Raw genomic sequence first — 21,895 nt, forward strand, 5'->3', positions numbered from 1 at the left:
ATGAGCACCTCCCGCTGGTTGCATTGGCTTATAACACCACCAAACACACTAGTACGGGATTGACACCCTTCTTTCTGGCTCATGGCCGTGAGGCGCGCATTTCCCTGGACACCATACTCCAGGATAGTACTGCTGTCAGTCCAGCGACAGTGGGCACGCCAGCAGCATATGCTAACAAGCTGCGGAAAAGATTGACCTCTGCTTACCGTTTTGCAACCGCTCACAGAGACAGGGCACAAGATCAGCAACGCCTGAACTATGATCGTCACTTAAAGTACACTCCGTATAGCCAGGGTGACCTAGTGTTAGTGGATGACCCTGCCCGCCACCACAATAAACTGTGTCCACGTTGGGTGGGTCCCTATGAGGTTTTGCAACCAATATGCCCCTCGGGTATTTCCACCCCGGTTAATTTTGAAGTTCGTGATGTATCCAGACCGGGTGCAAAAGCGAAAATCATTCATTACAATCGCATGAAACCCTACATCACAGACTCAAGGAACTCACTTGCTTCCACCCCCCCTTCCTCCATTATTAAACCAAATACCCTGACGACGTTGTCAGGACTCCTCCCACCCCTCACTACACCGGTGCCTCCGGGACTTCCTCCTGCACCCCAGGTTCCATTGGAGCCCATTCCATTGTCCCAGTTGCAACCTCATGTCCAACAACATGGCACTCCACAACCCTCCAGCAATACGCAAAACGCACAGGACAGCCTGGTTACTCTGCACTCTGAACTGGTTCCTCTGTGCATACCGGAAGCTAGACCATCAACAGGTGTTTCTGAGTTTTCTGATACTCCAGTGTCCACTCGGAATGTGCCCCCCAGGACACGTCGGTTGCCGCACCATTTGAAAGACTTTGCACTTTACTAATTTGCTAAATGTTCATGGTTCTCATGTGTTCTCTAATTGATGTGCAAAGTGGAATCAATGGGAGTATGATCATTTATTGAAGTTTAGGGATCTCTCTTTCATTTATTATATGTTTCAGTATTGTTAAACATGTTTTGTTGATTGCAATTTTTTTTTATTTTTTTTGATACAGATGTTCTGAAACATTTTGTCTACTTTATTTTTGTTTTTTGTGTTTTAAGGACAGTGTTATAGAAATGAGGACATTTCTTGTTGGGTAAGGGAGTATTATGTAGGAAGTGAAATGTAAGAGTTATGTTCTATGACTTTAAATAGGATTTGGGATAATATCGCGAGAACGGAGCCCCGCGAGTTAGAGCGCGGGAGAAAACAGTGAGAGTAGAGTTCAGAGAGAGGAACAGACGAGATGCACTATGTAATCGGCTGCGGCCATTTCACGATGTTGTGATGTTCAATAAACAAGTGTTGTAGTCACCGGAGCCCTTTGTCAGTGCCCTCCTTATTGTGGTGATCACAGAGCGAGGCCAAGAACCCACGGAACAGCGCTGGGTAAGAACTATAAGCAGAGGATAACTCACGCGCGTTACAGTAATATAATATTTTATATATTTTATATATAAAATTACACAACCATGTCTCTTTTTTGTTAAATGTCAGTTTTAATGCTAATATCCCGTTCAAAACTATAAGTAGCCTAATAGGTAGGCTATAATAAGCTATACAATGATGAATAAAGCAAACAATTCAGTTAAACATAAATCAGCTCTCTAATAGGCTACAAAGTTAAAGTTAAATAGCCTACATAATAAAGTTATAAAACTTCACTTTGCCCTTAGCCAAAACAATTTGCCATGGCACAAACTATATATTAATATAGTTTAGCATTGTTTGGTCTCATAAGATAAATAAAAACATGTACTGAAAAGTTATGTATATGGTTGATTATTTGTCAAGATAAGTAATTGTTTTTCATAGATTAAAATAGCTTTTAAATTACGCAAACTGGCAATATTAGATCGGTTTAAAACATCTCCCCTTAAAACGCTATTGGTCTCAACTATTTAAATAAAGTTACAGGAATATGACTTGGCCTGAAAAAAATTTCAGTCAGAAGAATTTTTTTCACTTTAATCCCTGCGTGTATGTTTACGCAAGTCATGATGTCATGTTGCCGAACACAACGTCTTACAAATACCCTGACTTTGAATGTCGAGGATCCTCTTCGTTCGAAAAATATCCCATACACAGGAAAGGGTGTAGCCTTCGCGCTCTCAAATCACCCACAATCCTTATAGCGGCGTCTGTTATCAAGAAACCGACCGCGTTCTGCAGTGTAATTCTACCAAGCCATGTAATAAATGCCATCTTTAAATGCAAATATAAACAATAACAGTGTATAATAAATCACTAATATATCACTAATCGTGCTCCTGTCCTGTCCATGCTGCTGGGTCCTTCCTCATCTGCACCTCCAGCTGCCATTTAGCTGCCTCTTGTGCCAATGTTTTTTTTTCTTTTTGATTCATATTTTTTTGGCCACATCCCTTTCTTTCTCTTCTTTCCTTCCTTTGGCCATTTTTACCACCAAACATGACCAAAAGTAAACTCTATTGATCGGCGCCTAGTTTGAGCCAATCGGATGTCAGGAAAAACGAGGATCAGCCCAAGTTGGGAGGGGCCGCTCGTATCCCCCCTCAGATTGAAAGTATTGGCCCGGTCTGATGATGCGTTCGCGTGCTATGGTAATTATGGTAAATCGTGTAAAATGCACTTGAACACACTCATGTGGTATTTCCACTGGGCAGCTCGTAGAATATTTTGATGCACGAGTTGCAGAGATGATAACCTTTGACCTTTTCAAAATGGCGGAGAGCAACACGAGAGTCGTGAATGGTAAAATAATGTACTATTCATAATCTATAAAATATACAGCATATTATTTACCGTTTGAGTTTTGATAAATCATTTTCTTGCTGTAACAGATGATGTAAGCAATCTAAAATAGTTTTAGCTTAATAACAGGTCTGGATCTCCATCTTTTTACCACATTACGACAACAAAAGCACTTGATCACAACACACTGGTAACGTTAAATACCAGTTTACAAGTGGAAAATATCATATTGAACGCACCATGAAACACACAGACAGTGTTCCACTGCAGTTGAGCGGCCGGTCGCGTATCATTAAAAATGAAAAAGCCCGTCTTCGGCCTGAATTGGACCGGCTGTTCAGGATTGTTCCCGGTATTCCCGATGACCAATCCGCCCCTGCCTTGCATGTGTTTAGACCTCTATGGTACATGATTATTCATAAACCCTTATTGTAAAACGTTACCAGAAAAATACTGTATGATTGTAATCTTCTGCTTGTTATGCTGGTATGGTTTATGGTTTCATTTATTAATAAATATCATAATGATCACTGAGATCTACTGTGTTTCAGGCACCAGTGGAGTGGATGATGATCATGTGTTCATCAGTTCTGGTGTAGATGTCCGTCTGTCCTGTAATAATGCTCTTTCTGACTGCAAATCAACTACATGGACCTACACTAATAGCTTCAGATATTCAGCAGTAGTTGCACTGATTGAATTAGGGATAAAGAATAAAGACACAGAGAGACATGAGAGACTGAGTCTGGAGTCTGACTGCTCTCTGAACATCAAGAACGTCACAGAAGAAGATTATGGATCTTACACCTGCAGACAATTTGTGAACGAACAACAAGGAACTGATGCACTTGTTTATCTGCATGTTCTTCATGGTAAGTTTATGATTATATGGTCAATTTAAAAAGGGCAGATTCTTTATTAAACTCAGATGATGATTGAAGAGTCTGTGATTTGTGTCTTGTGTTCAGTTTCAGTGTCTCCATCATCATCATCATCATCTTCATCCTCACAGACTGAAATCGGTCCAGGCTGCTCTGTGACTCTCTACTGTCAGTTGTATTCATATATTGGATTCTCCTGTGATAATTGGGTTAATTATAAGGGAGTTGAGCTGTTGTGGGTGAATCAGGCTGGTGTTGATCTGAAGACAGACTCCAGATATCAGATATCATCATCATCACCATCATCATCATCATCATCTCAATATCCTTGTTTTATCACTCTGACTACAACACTCCTGAATGAAGATGACAACAGAGAGTGGAGATGTCAGCTTACTCGCAGAAATCAACTCCAGACGTCAGTCACATACACTGTCAAGTATTCAGGTGAGAAACACAGTTAGAAGACAGATTTGAGAAAACTTCCACAGACTGGCTCTACTCTTTATGATGACTTCAATTGTAAAATATTAGTGGTCAAAGTTATAAACTGCATACAAACCCTTAAAAGTCCCAATATATTTCATACATGATAAATTGCATAAATCATAAGAGTCTATTAAAGCCTAGTATGACCCATGTAGGAGGTAAGCTTTAGGAGTTATACGGCTTAATAATGTCCTTCATTCAGGAAAGCTGAAGGTTTATGGGAAGCAGCTCAACTGTGTTTCACTCTCATATAAATCATATAAAATTATTAGACGGGTCCGTTGCATTACGATTGAAAGCAGGACCAATAATGTCAAAAATGTGATGTGCAGTCGAGTTTGTGTGTGTGTGTGTGTGTGTGTGTGCTGTTTAAATAAGTGTTTTCACCGATACACTTGTTGTGATTCGCTGAGTTCTGACGAGTTTTACTGTAAACTGTCACGCATTGAGCGCGAGACTCACACAGTTGACCCTTTCCACACACTCTCACCACACATCCATTTACTCACACAGAGAATGATCATGTAGCAAAGAGGACACTGACACCGACAGACAAGACATAGCAGGTTACTTTAATACAAAACAAATGATCAGCGCTCAGATTCTGTCCATTTTATTACCAAATTCAATCAATAAATGGCGTTTTGGCTCTTGTAAGTGTGTCGTGACAGATCTCAGTAGCGCTTCAGTTCAAGCGGCACGTAACCGATCATCTGTTACTCTTCTTTACTACTAATATAAGCACGAATGATCAATAGGCCATTTTGAAAAATATCTCATTTGAAAATTTGAAATAAAACTCTTGATCAGTGTTTATCAACCGGGGAAAGAGGTCCATAAAACATCTGGAGAACAACATGTCAACGTTACATTTACCTCACGAAAGCCATTTAATGATCATACAGGCTAGACAAATTAGTGTTTTGTTAAATATGTCCACTATATTAGGCTACATATTATATGTTTACTTTACTTATATCATTAAAATAGTTTTAAGTTGTTATTAAAAAACTAACCTCTCTGGGGTTAGTTCTGTATTTTACACTTAAAGCCCTGTTTTAAGATCGTTTCTGATGAAATAGAACGGTTAAGATTGAAATTTGGACAAATTCTGCTGTCCTGAGAATTGTAGTTTTCTGTGTTAGCACCCCCACCTACACAATGGTTGTCTATGTGCACTTGAACAATCATTCATAAAACGCATTAAACTTTAGTTTACAAAGACGTGAAACTCACCGAGTGGTCTGGGGTGTTCACTGATATACTCACACAAATATCGCTGCAAAAGATTCTTTCCAACAGGTTTTAGCGTAGTTTTGTCCGACTACATTGACTTGACTTGGTACAAAAACTACAATAAAACCTGTTGGAAAGCATCTTCACAATGTAAATATATGATGTTAATGTCCTACAGGTGATGTGTGTGAACATTCATCTTCTGCAGCTCCAGTCTCTTCAACAACACTGACTCCAGACACCACAACAAACTCTCCGAATCCAGGTGTGTATGAACATCATCCTCATCATCCAGAGAATCAGTTTCTGATCACACATCATCACTCTCGCTTCAGTGGTTTGCACTGGCTCTCTCAGGCTGGTTTATTATCACAGATATTATCTACAAAAAATATCTCTTTAGTCAGATTTGTCAGTGAGCCATTTTGATACATACAGTATGACTTGAACTTCCTGTTGTCTGATGCAAATTAATTATAGATATTATACAGATAGTGTATCTCATGCCATCCCATGATAAATTCAAATGATCGTGTGGATTCATTTTTGGAAAATAAATGCCTTGACATTCTGTTCATGCATTAAAATATGACATATTTCTATTTCCATCTTGTTTTAATAGGTGTAACTACAACTACATCAACTACAGTAACAGGACTTCCCACAGCAAAATCTCTGAATCCAGGTGTGTATGAACATCATCCTCATTTGATCGACTCATAAAGTTTACAGAATCAGTATCTGAATCCTCTCTAAAGTTGTTCAAACAGCTGATCACAAATATTGATTGTTATTAAATGTCAAAGATACATCATTCTCATCCAGACTGTCCTAAACAATAGGGGAGTGATTTGCTTACATTCATTGACATATTTAAAAAGAGCAGCTAATCCCCCGCCTCTCTTACCCGCTCTGCAGACACTCATAACTGTAAAGTTAGAAGGGGCTGTTCCAGTGAGGACTGTTTTATAGCCAAGTTTCATTTAGAAACATAAAGTCCAGGTTTTATGTGGTTATTAAGTCGTTGACCAGAAGTTATTCATTTTTAACTGAGCGGATGTTTAAAATCGCTTTCTTAACAGTCTTTTTGTACCCACAGCAATCTTAGTTTGGCATGTAATAGGCACCAGATTAGATGGGTTTGCTGTGTGGCTTTTGAAGGCCTTAGACTTTCTATTGTGCACAGCAATAGAGAAAGATTCAGACACACTGGGTTCCCGCTTGTTTTGTAAACATTTAAGAAAGTTACTGTTATCATAGCGGGGACCCGATACATATCACTGAGAGCTGGTATCAGTTGTTTTTGGTTCACCTCGAGCCGCCGGAGGAGGGTATGGGGCCTGGCGCTGTGTCATAGGCCAAAGAGCTCTCAGAGGAGGGGGGAGGGGGGCTTGGGGGTGAGCTGGGCCTACAGGCTTTGGTGGTTGTGAGGCCTGGCGTTTTTTGGTTGACATCTGGGGGCTTTCAGCAAACGAGTGGGAAAGTTTGGTTCCAGCATACACCAGTATTTCCATTTTCTCTGAAAAGGACAGAAGTGGAGATTCTGGAGAGAGGGATAACGTGTCCGGGGAGAGGGACTGTTGCTCTGGTGTTATCTTAAATAAGTTCCCTGTTTGGCTGGTCGGAGAAAAGAATTCTGCTTTTTTGTAGTAATCAAGTTTTTGAGCACTGTGCTGATTTGCTGAAGTTACAATTAGGTGATAAAAGGAGATAAAATATAAAAATATAAAAGCGATAAAACAAAGCGCGGAGCAGTAAGCAAGAGCTTAGATGTTGATCGTTGGTGGAGAGAAAGTGTTCAGCACTGTTTTGTGTTCAACCTCCCTTATCTATCGTTCTTCAGACGCTACACCTCTCTCAATATTCAAAGTGCAAACAGAGACCAGAGCTACAGCTACTCAGTCCAGGATAGGTTTGATAGCTCTGTTGCGCAGCAAACACTTCGCCATCGTCACGTGATCAGTGAACTGTGAGTCCTACTCTGGCGACTCGTGCTGGATGAGCAGAGCAGACGTTTACAATAGTTTACAATGGTTTTTATTTTTATATAAACAGCAAAATGATCTTGGAGGCAGTGATGCAGTCATAATGTGAATGTAGTGGCGCATATTCTGTGCTAATTCCACCCTTGCACTCCGTCAAGGCGATATCACAAGACCACTTCCACTCGACAAGAGATCTCGTCACATTTTATTCTCGCAAGATATCGTCACATTTTGTTCTCACAAGATCTCTCGTCACATTTCTCGTGAGATCTCGTCACATTTTAGTATTGCGAGAACTCGTCAAATTTTAGTATTGCAAGATCTCGTCACATTTTAGTCTCGTGAGATCTCGTCACATTTTAGTATTGCGAGATCTCGTCACATTTTATTCTTGCGAGATCTCGTCACATTTTAGTCTCGTGAGATCTCGTCACATTTTAGTCTCGGGAGATCTCGTCACTTTTCTCGCGAGATCTCGTCACATTTTAGTATTGCGAGATCTTGTCACATTTTAGTCTTATGAGATCTCGTTACATTTTAGTCTCACAAGATCTCGTCACATTTTATTCTAGCGAGATCTCGTCACATTTTAGTCTCGGGAGATCTCGTCACATTTTATTCTCGCGAGATCTCGTCACTTTTCTCGTGAGATCTCGTCACATTTTAGTATTGCGAGAACTCGTCAAATTTTAGTATTGCAAGATCTCGTCACATTTTAGTCTCGTGAGATCTCGTAACATTTTTGTATTGCAAGATCTCATCACATTTTATACTCGCGAGGTCTCGTCACATTTTAGTATTGCGAGATCTCGTCACATTTTATTCTCGCGAGATCTCGTCACATTTTAGTCTCGTGAGATCTCGTCACATTTTAGTCTCGGGAGATCTCGTCACTTTTCCCGCGAGATCTCGTCACATTTTAGTATTGCGAGATCTTGTCACATTTTAGTCTTATGAGATCTCGTCACATTTTAGTCTCACAAGATCTCGTCACATTTTAGTATTGCGAGATCTTGTTACATTTTAGTATTGCGAGATCTCGTCACATTTTAGTCTCGCGAGATCTCGTCACATTTTAGTCTCGCGAGATCTCGTCACATTTTATTCTCGTGAGATCTCGTCACATTTTATTCTCGTGAGATCTCGTCACATTTTATTCTCGTGAGATCTCGTCACATTTTAGTCTCGGGAGATCTCGTCACATTTTATTCTCGCGTGATCTCATCTCATTTTAGGCCCACAAGATCTCGTCACATTTTATTCTCGCGAGATCTCGTCACATTTTATTCTCGTGAGATCTCGTCACATTTTATTCTCGTGAGATCTCGTCACATTTTAGTCTCGTGAGATCTCGTCACATTTTATTCTCGCGAGATCTCATCTCATTTTAGTTCCACAAGATCCCGTCACATTTTATTCTCGCGTGATCTCATCTCATTTTAGTCCCACAAGATCTCGTCACATTTTATTCTCGCGAGATCTCGTCACATTTTATTCTCGCGAGATCTCGTCACATTTTATTCTTGTGAGATCTCGTCACATCAGTTGAGCATGATTGAGCATTAGTGATGAACACCTGCTGTTAACACACAGCGGTTGAGTTGGGAGAGGACGCAGGCGCTGTCTGTTCGCCGCTTCTCCAGTCACGCTAAAATACGGTCAAGTTTTTAATGCAACTAATGCATATTTTTTTTACTTTGTTTTATTACTTTTAATGTCCGTGCCACCAACCAGTGGACATTTTAAACAACGTTTACTTTCCGCACCACCGAACTGAGGATCTGGATAGGTATCAGGTAGCTTTGAGTCTAGCGGTGGCCTACCTGTTGCCGCTAGCAAAACACCTGCTCGGAGTCACCCTGGAATTGGTCATCGCCGCTGCTACTGCAGCCGGAAAAGTCTCCTCCTGGACAGCCTGGACTCAATTGTCCATGCCAGCGTAAAGTGCATCTAGGAAGCCTGAAACCATCCGTCGGCATTCACCACTATGTTGAGTTATTCCGTCGAACAGCTGGTGAATCTCAACAGTTTTTTCACTCCAGCGTGTACTGCAGTGATTAAACAACTAGGACTTCTTCATCGCCCGCGCTATATACATAGAAGTTCCCGCAAAACGTTTTTCTGCTCTCAGTCGAGTGACGGGACTACTATCCCGGCTCTCTGGTCAACAACGCGAACTGTCGCTCCACGCACACGTCATCAGAATGCTGTCTCTTACCGGAGAAGTAGCTTGGACGTCTCCATGGCAACACCTCTCAGTGAGCTGAATGGAAAACGTGGAGTGGACTTCAGTCTGCTACGACCAGTACAAAGATTTGTTGCATCATCAAAAAGTAAAATCGAACTCTTAAATGCACAGTCTATTACAAACAAATCCTGCTTCATTCATGACCATATCCTGGATAAAGGTCTGGATTATATGTGCATTACAGAGACCTGGCACCAACCAAATACATTTTCTTCTTTAAATGAGAGCTGTCCCCAAGGATATAGCTATCTCCAGAAAGCCCGTAGCATAGGGCGTGGTGGCGGCCTGTCCGTTATCTATCGCAGCGATCTGGAGTTATCTCTGCAACCATTACCAGAACTGTCTTCATTTGAATGCCTTGCATTTAAATGCAAGTCCCTTTCCCCTGTGCTGTTTCTCCTCATGTACCGACCACCAAAACCAAACCCACTATTTATCACTGAGATGTCAAATCTACTCACAACATTTTGCACATCCTCTGCTGATGTTATAATTTTAGGTGATATGAACATTCATGTTGACACCCCCTCCTGCCGTTTTGCGGCTGAATTTCTACAACTACTGGACTGTTTTAATTTAAAACAACTTGTTGGTGTTCCCACACACACCAGGGGGCATACCTTGGATCTGGTCATTACTAACTCTGCCCCTCTCACCAACCTGCATGCGTATGACTTGGGTGTGTCTGATCACAAGGCCATTTCTATGGTTTTGCCATCTCCATCCAGCCTCTCCAAGCCTAAGCGGAATATCTGTTTCAGAAAACTAAAAAACATTAACCAAGAACTTTTGGAAGCAGACCTTCAGCATCTTTCCACTCACTTTGCATCAGCCGACGAAGCAGTGGACTACTACAACAGCCATCTGAGCAGCCTCCTGAACCTCCATGCCCCTGTTAAAACAAGAACAGTCACCTTCACCCGCTCAGCACCCTGGTTCACAGACAGGCTTCGTAAAATGAAGGCAGCAGGGCGGGTCCTTGAGCGCCGTTTCAGAGCCTCTGGCCTCACTGTCCACAAAGAAATTTACCGGGAGCAACAAAAAAAATATGCACAGTCCCTCAATGAGGCAAGGTCACAGTTTTACTCCGATGCCATCAGAAATAGCCCAGGAAATTCCAAACAGCTTTTTTCCACTATAAACCATCTTCTCAAACCACAATCTCCATCACTTACCACCACTACAGAAGAGCAGTGCAATAAATTCATGGATTTCTTCACATCAAAAACTGCACATATTCGCTCAGCCCTTTCTGGTCCTCCCACCCAAACTGTCCCCCCAAAATCTACCGTCTCCAAACCCTTAAACTGCTTTCCTGAGATTTCATCTGAAGAGGTGCAGAACATCATTAGGAAAATGAAATCCTCCACCTGTCCCCTGGACCCTCTCCCAACCTTTCTGGTAAAAACCCATATCACTGTCCTAAGTCCCCTGATCACCGCTGTTATAAATAATTCTCTCCAAACTGGTCACGTTCCCCCTGTTTTAAAAAATGCCATTATCACACCACTGCTCAAAAAACCCACTCTTGATCCTGAAGTCCTATCCAACTATAGGCCCATCTCCAATCTTCCTTTCATATCAAAAGTACTTGAGAAAGCAGTTGCCACCCACCTTCAAAATCACCTCAAACATAATCACCTCTTTGAAAAATTCCAGTCAGGTTTTCGCTCTGCACACAGCACAGAGACTGCCCTAGTCAGAGTCACAAACGACCTCCTCATATCATCCGATGCTGGCTCTCCCTCCCTTCTCATCCTCCTTGACCTTTCTGCTGCATTTGATACTGTCGACCATGGCATTCTTTTAAACCGGCTCCACCTCACTACTGGACTAAATGACACTGCCCTCAGTTGGTTCAGATCATACCTCACAAACCGGACAGAATACATCTCCCTGGGCCACTCCAAATCGAAACCACACACGGTTACTTGTGGTGTCCCCCAGGGGTCAGTCCTTGGGCCCATCCTCTTTATCCTCTACCTCACCCCACTTGGCCAAATCATCAGCCGTCACAAAATTTCATTTCACTGCTATGCCGATGATACACAGCTCTATGTAAATGCCACAGCTGACCCCCCCGGCTCACAGTCATCCACATCAAAACTCATCACTTGTCTGGAGGAGATAAAGGTATGGATGGAACACAACTTCCTTCAACTAAATAGCTCCAAAACCGAAGCCATCCTGGTTGGCACTCCTCACCAGGTTAAATCATCACTCATAACCAGCATCACTTTTTCTGGCACCATCATCCCCCTCTCACAAACAGTCACTAATCTTGGTGTAAAAATGGACCCCCAACTTACTTTCGAAGCCCATATAAATCACCTGTGTAAGACTTCTTTCTACCATCTCCGTAACATCTCCAAAGTCCGGTCCATTCTCTCCCTCTCAGATGCTGAAAAGCTGGTTCATGCCTTTGTCTCCTCCAGACTGGATTACTGCAACGCACTTCTCATTGGGATTCCTAGAAAGAGTCTGCAGAGGCTTCAGTACATCCAAAACTCTGCAGCTAGGATCCTGATGAGAGTCCGGAAACATGAGCACATTACCCCCATTCTCCACTCACTCCACTGGCTTCCCATCTCCACCAGGATTGAGTACAAGGTTTCTCTTCTCACACATCAGTGCATCTATGGTCATGCCCCCCCCTACCTCAAAGAACTTATCAACCCACATAACACAACACGTTCTGTCCGCTCCACTCACTCAAACCTCCTCCACATACCCAGAACCAGACTTACGACAATGGGAGATAGGGCCTTTTGTGCTGCTGCCCCAAAACTGTGGAATGCACTCCCTGACACCTTGAGGGCACCTCAATCCACTGAATGTTTTAAAAAAGGCCTTAAGACATTCCTTTTTAGCAAAGCTTTTGATACCCTTTAGATGTTTTTTTTTTTTTTTTTTTTTTTTTCTCTTTCTTTTTTTTTTTTCTTTTTCCCTCTCTTTTTAAAGAACTGTTTATCTTTTATTGTTTTTAACCTGTAGCACTTTGAGATCCTTGGATGAAAAGTGCGTTATAAATTAAACGTATTATTATTATTATTATTATTATTTTATTCTCGCGAGATCTCGTCACATTTTATTCTCGTGAGATCTCGTCACATTTTATTCTCGCGTGATCTCATCTCATTTTAGTCCCACAAGATCTTGTCACGTTTTATTCTGGTGAGATCTCGTCACATTTTAGTCTCGGGAGATCTCGTCACATTTTATTCTCGCGTGATCTCATCTCATTTTAGTTCCACGAGATCTCGTCACATTTTATTCTCGCGTGATCTCATCTCATTTTAGTCCCACAAGATCTCGTCACATTTTATTCTCGCGTGATCTCATCTCATTTTAGTCCCACAAGATCTTGTCACATTTTATTCTCGCGTGATCTCGTCTCATTTTAGTCCCACAAGATCTCGTCACATTTTATTCTCGCAAGATCTCGTCACTTTTCTCGCGAGACCTAGTCACATTTTAGTCTTGTGAGATCTCGTCACATTTTAGTCTCGTAAGATCTCGTCACATTTTAGTCTCGTGAGATCTCGTAACATTTTTGTATTGCAAGATCTCATCACATTTTATACTCGCGAGGTCTCGTCACATTTTAGTATTGCGAGATCTCGTCACATTTTATTCTCGCGAGATCTCGTCACATTTTAGTCTCGTGAGATCTCGTCACATTTTAGTCTCGGGAGATCTCGTCACTTTTCCCGCGAGATCTCGTCACATTTTAGTATTGCGAGATCTTGTCACATTTTAGTCTTATGAGATCTCGTCACATTTTAGTCTCACAAGATCTCGTCACATTTTAGTATTGCGAGATCTTGTTACATTTTAGTATTGCGAGATCTCGTCACATTTTAGTCTCGCGAGATCTCGTCACATTTTAGTCTCGCGAGATCTCGTCACATTTTATTCTCGTGAGATCTCGTCACATTTTATTCTCGTGAGATCTCGTCACATTTTATTCTCGTGAGATCTCGTCACATTTTAGTCTCGGGAGATCTCGTCACATTTTATTCTCGCGTGATCTCATCTCATTTTAGGCCCACAAGATCTCGTCACATTTTATTCTCGCGAGATCTCGTCACATTTTATTCTCGTGAGATCTCGTCACATTTTATTCTCGTGAGATCTCGTCACATTTTAGTCTCGTGAGATCTCGTCACATTTTATTCTCGCGAGATCTCATCTCATTTTAGTTCCACAAGATCCCGTCACATTTTATTCTCGCGTGATCTCATCTCATTTTAGTCCCACAAGATCTCGTCACATTTTATTCTCGCGAGATCTCGTCACATTTTATTCTCGCGAGATCTCGTCACATTTTATTCTTGTGAGATCTCGTCACATCAGTTGAGCATGATTGAGCATTAGTGATGAACACCTGCTGTTAACACACAGCGGTTGAGTTGGGAGAGGACGCAGGCGCTGTCTGTTCGCCGCTTCTCCAGTCACGCTAAAATACGGTCAAGTTTTTAATGCAACTAATGCATATTTTTTTTACTTTGTTTTATTACTTTTAATGTCCGTGCCACCAACCAGTGGACATTTTAAACAACGTTTACTTTCCGCACCACCGAACTGAGGATCTGGATAGGTATCAGGTAGCTTTGAGTCTAGCGGTGGCCTACCTGTTGCCGCTAGCAAAACACCTGCTCGGAGTCACCCTGGAATTGGTCATCGCCGCTGCTACTGCAGCCGGAAAAGTCTCCTCCTGGACAGCCTGGACTCAATTGTCCATGCCAGCGTAAAGTGCATCTAGGAAGCCTGAAACCATCCGTCGGCATTCACCACTATGTTGAGTTATTCCGTCGAACAGCTGGTGAATCTCAACAGTTTTTTCACTCCAGCGTGTACTGCAGTGATTAAACAACTAGGACTTCTTCGTCGCCCGCGCTATATACATAGAAGTTCCCGCAAAACGTTTTTCTGCTCTCAGTCGAGTGACGGGACTACTATCCCGGCTCTCTGGTCAACAACGCGAACTGTCGCTCCACGCACACGTCATCAGAATGCTGTCTCTTACCGGAGAAGTAGCTTGGACGTCTCCATGGCAACACCTCTCAGTGAGCTGAATGGAAAACGTGGAGTGGACTTCAGTCTGCTACGACCAGTACAAAGATTTGTTGCATCATCAAAAAGTAAAATCGAACTCTTAAATGCACAGTCTATTACAAACAAATCCTGCTTCATTCATGACCATATCCTGGATAAAGGTCTGGATTATATGTGCATTACAGAGACCTGGCACCAACCAAATACATTTTCTTCTTTAAATGAGAGCTGTCCCCAAGGATATAGCTATCTCCAGAAAGCCCGTAGCATAGGGCGTGGTGGCGGCCTGTCCGTTATCTATCGCAGCGATCTGGAGTTATCTCTGCAACCATTACCAGAACTGTCTTCATTTGAATGCCTTGCATTTAAATGCAAGTCCCTTTCCCCTGTGCTGTTTCTCCTCATGTACCGACCACCAAAACCAAACCCACTATTTATCACTGAGATGTCAAATCTACTCACAACATTTTGCACATCCTCTGCTGATGTTATAATTTTAGGTGATATGAACATTCATGTTGACACCCCCTCCTGCCGTTTTGCGGCTGAATTTCTACAACTACTGGACTGTTTTAATTTAAAACAACTTGTTGGTGTTCCCACACACACCAGGGGGCATACCTTGGATCTGGTCATTACTAACTCTGCCCCTCTCACCAACCTGCATGCGTATGACTTGGGTGTGTCTGATCACAAGGCCATTTCTATGGTTTTGCCATCTCCATCCAGCCTCTCCAAGCCTAAGCGGAATATCTGTTTCAGAAAACTAAAAAACATTAACCAAGAACTTTTGGAAGCAGACCTTCAGCATCTTTCCACTCACTTTGCATCAGCCGACGAAGCAGTGGACTACTACAACAGCCATCTGAGCAGCCTCCTGAACCTCCATGCCCCTGTTAAAACAAGAACAGTCACCTTCACCCGCTCAGCACCCTGGTTCACAGACAGGCTTCGTAAAATGAAGGCAGCAGGGCGGGTCCTTGAGCGCCGTTTCAGAGCCTCTGGCCTCACTGTCCACAAAGAAATTTACCGGGAGCAACAAAAAAAATATGCACAGTCCCTCAATGAGGCAAGGTCACAGTTTTACTCCGATGCCATCAGAAATAGCCCAGGAAATTCCAAACAGCTTTTTTCCACTATAAACCATCTTCTCAAACCACAATCTCCATCACTTACCACCACTACAGAAGAGCAGTGCAATAAATTCATGGATTTCTTCACATCAAAAACTGCACATATTCGCTCAGCCCTTTCTGGTCCTCCCACCCAAACTGTCCCCCCAAAATCTACCGTCTCCAAACCCTTAAACTGCTTTCCTGAGATTTCATCTGAAGAGGTGCAGAACATCATTAGGAAAATGAAATCCTCCACCTGTCCCCTGGACCCTCTCCCAACCTTTCTGGTAAAAACCCATATCACTGTCCTAAGTCCCCTGATCACCTCTGTTATAAATAATTCTCTCCAAACTGGTCACGTTCCCCCTGTTTTAAAAAATGCCATTATCACACCACTGCTCAAAAAACCCACTCTTGATCCTGAAGTCCTATCCAACTATAGGCCCATCTCCAATCTTCCTTTCATATCAAAAGTACTTGAGAAAGCAGTTGCCACCCACCTTCAAAATCACCTCAAACATAATCACCTCTTTGAAAAATTCCAGTCAGGTTTTCGCTCTGCACACAGCACAGAGACTGCCCTAGTCAGAGTCACAAACGACCTCCTCATATCATCCGATGCTGGCTCTCCCTCCCTTCTCATCCTCCTTGACCTTTCTGCTGCATTTGATACTGTCGACCATGGCATTCTTTTAAACCGGCTCCACCTCACTACTGGACTAAATGACACTGCCCTCAGTTGGTTCAGATCATACCTCACAAACCGGACAGAATACATCTCCCTGGGCCACTCCAAATCGAAACCACACACGGTTACTTGTGGTGTCCCCCAGGGGTCAGTCCTTGGGCCCATCCTCTTTATCCTCTACCTCACCCCACTTGGCCAAATCATCAGCCGTCACAAAATTTCATTTCACTGCTATGCCGATGATACACAGCTCTATGTAAATGCCACAGCTGACCCCCCCGGCTCACAGTCATCCACATCAAAACTCATCACTTGTCTGGAGGAGATAAAGGTATGGATGGAACACAACTTCCTTCAACTAAATAGCTCCAAAACCGAAGCCATCCTGGTTGGCACTCCTCACCAGGTTAAATCATCACTCATAACCAGCATCACTTTTTCTGGCACCATCATCCCCCTCTCACAAACAGTCACTAATCTTGGTGTAAAAATGGACCCCCAACTTACTTTCGAAGCCCATATAAATCACCTGTGTAAGACTTCTTTCTACCATCTCCGTAACATCTCCAAAGTCCGGTCCATTCTCTCCCTCTCAGATGCTGAAAAGCTGGTTCATGCCTTTGTCTCCTCCAGACTGGATTACTGCAACGCACTTCTCATTGGGATTCCTAGAAAGAGTCTGCAGAGGCTTCAGTACATCCAAAACTCTGCAGCTAGGATCCTGATGAGAGTCCGGAAACATGAGCACATTACCCCCATTCTCCACTCACTCCACTGGCTTCCCATCTCCACCAGGATTGAGTACAAGGTTTCTCTTCTCACACATCAGTGCATCTATGGTCATGCCCCCCCCTACCTCAAAGAACTTATCAACCCACATAACACAACACGTTCTGTCCGCTCCACTCACTCAAACCTCCTCCACATACCCAGAACCAGACTTACGACAATGGGAGATAGGGCCTTTTGTGCTGCTGCCCCAAAACTGTGGAATGCACTCCCTGACACCTTGAGGGCACCTCAATCCACTGAATGTTTTAAAAAAGGCCTTAAGACATTCCTTTTTAGCAAAGCTTTTGATACCCTTTAGATGTTTTTTTTTTTTTTTTTTTCCTTTTTTTTTTTCTCTTTCTTTTTTTTTTTTCTTTTTCCCTCTCTTTTTAAAGAACTGTTTATCTTTTATTGTTTTTAACCTGTAGCACTTTGAGATCCTTGGATGAAAAGTGCGTTATAAATTAAACGTATTATTATTATTATTATTATTATTTTATTCTCGCGAGATCTCGTCACATTTTATTCTCGTGAGATCTCGTCACATTTTATTCTCGCGTGATCTCATCTCATTTTAGTCCCACAAGATCTTGTCACGTTTTATTCTGGTGAGATCTCGTCACATTTTAGTCTCGGGAGATCTCGTCACATTTTATTCTCGCGTGATCTCATCTCATTTTAGTTCCACGAGATCTCGTCACATTTTATTCTCGCGTGATCTCATCTCATTTTAGTCCCACAAGATCTCGTCACATTTTATTCTCGCGTGATCTCATCTCATTTTAGTCCCACAAGATCTTGTCACATTTTATTCTCGCGTGATCTCGTCTCATTTTAGTCCCACAAGATCTCGTCACATTTTATTCTCGCAAGATCTCGTCACTTTTCTCGCGAGACCTAGTCACATTTTAGTCTTGTGAGATCTCGTCACATTTTAGTCTCGTGAGATCTCGTCACATTTTAGTCTTGTGAGATCTCGTCACATTTTAGTATTGCGAGATCTCAACATTTTAGTATTGCAAGATCTCGTCACATTTTATTCTCGCAAAATCTCATCACAATTTAGTCCCACAAGATCTCGTCACATTTTAGCCTCACGACATCTCGTTACATTTTATTCTCGCGTTGTCTCATCACAGTTTAGTCCAGGGGTGCCCAATCCTGCTCCTGGCGATCGACTGTCCTGCACAGTTCATCTCCAACCCCAATCAAACACACCTGAATGTGATCCTAAAGACCTTAATTGGCTACTTCAGGTGTGTTTGATTAGGGTTTGAGATGAACTGTGCAGGACAGTCGATCGCCAGGAGCAGGATTGGGCACCCCTGGTTTAGTCCCACAAGATCCCGTCACATTTTAGTCTGAATTTTTATATAAATTCATCACGAACATCAATTTACGTCATGATAAATATGGATAATTATGCTATAGTTGTTTTTATGTTTTTGGTTAAACAGTAATATAGTCCTGCTGAATGTGTCTCTCTATTTATAATGTCTCTCTCAGGGCTTGTGGCTGTGATTGTGATTGTTGCCGCTTCATTCGCTCTGGCTCTTATTCTCTGGGTGATTCGTAAGAAAAGAGCAGGTGAGTTTTTCATATTTTGTAACAACAGACAAAATTTAAAAAACTGATTGTCATCTGCATTATAGACTGTGTGTTTGATCAAAAACCTTCATGTGACATTATGTTTCAGGCAACAGAAGAGGGACTGGTGACTCTGTTTCAGGCAACAGAAGAGGGACTGGTGACTCTGTGGTAAGTATTGCAGGTTTAACCATGAGTTATTAATGTTCATGTGGTGGGGAAGGGCAAAAATTACACCAATGTACAAAATAGAGTAAGATAAAGAGCAGACTACATCACCACATTTCTAGCGAGAAATTACTATTGTAGTCAATAAATATTCTCTCAGTTTTCACCAAAGCATGGTCTATTTTGTTGTAGATTATTAAACCGTAGCAGAAGTCTGAAATCAGTTTCGTGAGGAACGTTCAACGACAATGACACATTTACGACAACGCTTGCAATCAAAAATGTAAAACTTTTTATGGGTTTTGGCTGTTTATTTACACGTCAGTGTTTTGGGTGCCTGAAATCTTTGAAATGTAAACAACAAAAACGTGAATGTGTGGAGACGATAACGTCATGCACATAAAAAAAACAAAAAAACCAACAAAAAAAAAACATCATGCACATGCGTATTACATCTAGTGGCCTGGCAGAAAAATACAGTGTTTAGTCGTTTTCGCGGATCTGTGTGAACGGGGATAATTTTGACAATCGTGTCGTCTGTACGCGGAAAACTCAAAAGAAAAACTTATTTTTTAAGCATAATGTTTTAGAGTAAATGTGTGTTGTTGTGCTACTGCAAAACCTGAGTAAAATATTATTAATGGATGGCATTTAATTTTTAATTTTATTTCCATTGATGTTTAGGAGCAGACAGATGACGTGACTTATACTGAAGTCGCTGCGTACAGTAAAAAACAAAACAAAAAGAACAAGGTGAGCGAACACTTCCTTGATGTTGTCCAGCTTCACTCAACATGATAGTTTGTGTTTTCCTCTCATATTCAGTTATTCTTGATTTGTGTGATGATATGCAGTTCTTCATGAATTGAGCTCAGACAACATGCTGTAATAATGGTGGGTTGAAACGACTGTGATGTTCATTCAGGTTCGCTGTGATGATAGAGTGACGTATGCTTCCATCAGAGGAGCAAAAGCTGGAGCTCAGGAGAACTGCAGTGAACTTTATGCCTCTGTGAACAAGAACACACCAGTCAAATAATTATACAAAACACACGTCAGCAGAGGAATATCAATCTAATATAACTCATTCATTAACATGTTAACAAACAAATTGTAGTGAATTGTTGTCTTTTATCCTCTTTGTGTTCTGGCTTTGAGTTCTAGCGCATTCAGAACTATTTTAATAACCTTTGGTCTAGTTTTAATTTAGCGATATGGAGCTAGCGTGACCAATGGTACATATTTTCAGTAGTATTTTCAGAGCGATGAACTCACTGTTGAGGTCTGGGAACATGTTACTGATGTGTGTGAGAACTCAGTTAGTTTGACCACACATGCTATTAGAGAAACACGTGTGGTTAAAGAAGAAAGAAAGAAGAGGAACTGAATCTTAACCCACACACAACTGGTCATCTCTGAACCCAGTTTGGACAAATGGGTTTTGGGGGTTTGTGAACCCGAGGTTACCCCGTGAGTCAGTCCTAGAGCTCGTCCTGTCCGACTTTAGGGGGAAATCGGGTCCATCAGAGACACCCAGTAGATTTATATTGCGCCAAAAGAACAAGTGTAATCGAAAATCTCAGGGTAAAACTGGGTGTTGTGAAAAATGCAATACATCGAAGTTTTGCCAGATGAGAAGTTTATCTAATGCATCGTCTTTTTACTATTTAAATCATTTTTTAACTGTATCATATATATTTTTTAATTTTTATTTTTTTTTATAAATATGGCAATAGAATTATGGCTTTCTCAATGTCTAAAACCAGTACGGCCAAACTAACACACACGCGTTTCTGCCTAATTGTTGTCTTTTGTCCTCTTTGAGTTCTTGTGCTTTCAGAACTATTTTAATAACCTTTAGTCTAATTAATTGGAGCTAGTGTGACTTCATATTTTCAGTAGTATTTTCAGCGTGATGAACTCACTGTTGAGGTCTGGGAACATGTTACTGATGAGTGTGAGAGCTCAGTTAGTTTAACCACACATGCTATTAGAGAAACACGTGTGGTTAAAGAAGAAAGAAAGAAGAGGAACTGACATCTTAACCCACACACAACTGGTCATCTCTGAACCCAGTTTGGACTGAACCTGGGAACCTGAACATAAAAACAATGTTGCAAGAGAAAATGAACTTCCATATATCGCAGATCCTTGATGTATTCCTTAACATGCTTTTAATGACCCCAAATAAATGTGTATAAATGGTCAGTGAATTAAACATGAGTATGTATATATAAGGATTATTAGGAACACCATACTAATACTGTGTTTGACCCCATTTCACCTTCAGAATTGCTTTAATTCTACGTAATTTTAATGGTGAAAATGCATAGCTTTTCGATCGAGGGAAGCCATGTGCTGCTAACTTCTGAGTTGTCCTACAAAGTGACATCATCACTTCGGCACTCTATTGGCACTAAGAGGCCTAAAGTGTGTCCAGAAAACATCCCCACACCATTACACTACCACCACCACCAGCCTGCACAGTGGGATCAAGGCCCTTTTACTTTTACTTTTTTTTTTTCAAAGATTTTATTTTTACTGCTTTATCTGCTAATTTGTTATTGCTGTTCAGCTGAAATAAATGACCAAATCTTAAGACTCCAACATTTCTCTTGTTGAAACATGTTGTTCAGGTTTGATTCTAATCATAATGTAACATTATTGAAAAACTGTTGTTCCCTTTCGTAGTCACTTCGAGTTACGTCAGAAGTGACGGAGATTGGGGGTTTCGCATAGAAAGCCAATCCTCTTCGAGTATTTAAAAACGAGCCAATGGCGTGCAATGCCTTGGGGCTGCGGAAATTTGCATAGCGTACTCCGCCCTACTCCGTGAGTATAAAAGGAGGAAATGAACGCAACCGCAGTATGTTTTCGCTTCGGAGCCAAGAGAACTCT

At 41.7% G+C, this 21,895-nt stretch overlaps 1 protein-coding gene across 2 annotated transcripts; it reads left to right on the plus strand.

Moving 5' to 3' along the window:
• Nucleotides 1-3,190: 3,190 nt before the first annotated feature.
• LOC120486098 (uncharacterized) lies at nt 3,191-21,604 on the plus strand. 2 transcript variants are annotated; one of them, XM_089129161.1, is made up of 8 exons: nt 3,191-3,643; nt 3,740-4,099; nt 5,556-5,642; nt 6,000-6,062; nt 18,749-18,829; nt 18,972-19,000; nt 19,682-19,750; nt 19,923-21,604. In XM_089129161.1, the coding sequence occupies exons 1-8, from the start codon at nt 3,229-3,231 to the stop codon at nt 20,034-20,036; spliced, it is 1,218 nt and encodes a 405-aa protein (XP_088985287.1). In that variant the 5' UTR covers nt 3,191-3,228; the 3' UTR covers nt 20,037-21,604. The 2 variants fall into 2 exon arrangements, with proteins under 2 accessions (XP_088985287.1, XP_088985286.1); XM_089129160.1 differs by having other exon boundaries at nt 3,200-3,643; nt 18,939-19,000.
• The last annotated feature ends 291 nt before the right edge of the window (nt 21,605-21,895 follow it).

This window comes from Pimephales promelas, chromosome 3, assembly GCF_988280905.1.
Source record: "Pimephales promelas chromosome 3, fPimPro1.hap1.1, whole genome shotgun sequence".
Lineage (NCBI taxonomy): Eukaryota > Metazoa > Chordata > Actinopteri > Cypriniformes > Leuciscidae > Pimephales > Pimephales promelas.

What these genes read in the sequence shown, in the direction of transcription:
- LOC120486098 (XM_089129160.1), top strand. Translation starts at nt 3,229, where the DNA reads ATGATTGTAATCTTCTGCTTGTTATGCTGGTATGGTTTATGGTTTCAT. An exon ending in TTATCTGCATGTTCTTCATG is followed by an intron (nt 3,644 to 3,739) that starts GTAAGTTTATGA and finishes TCTTGTGTTCAG; the next exon opens with TTTCAGTGTCTCCATCATCA. An exon ending in GAGGGACTGGTGACTCTGTG is followed by an intron (nt 19,001 to 19,681) that starts GTAAGTATTGCA and finishes ATTGATGTTTAG; the next exon opens with GAGCAGACAGATGACGTGAC.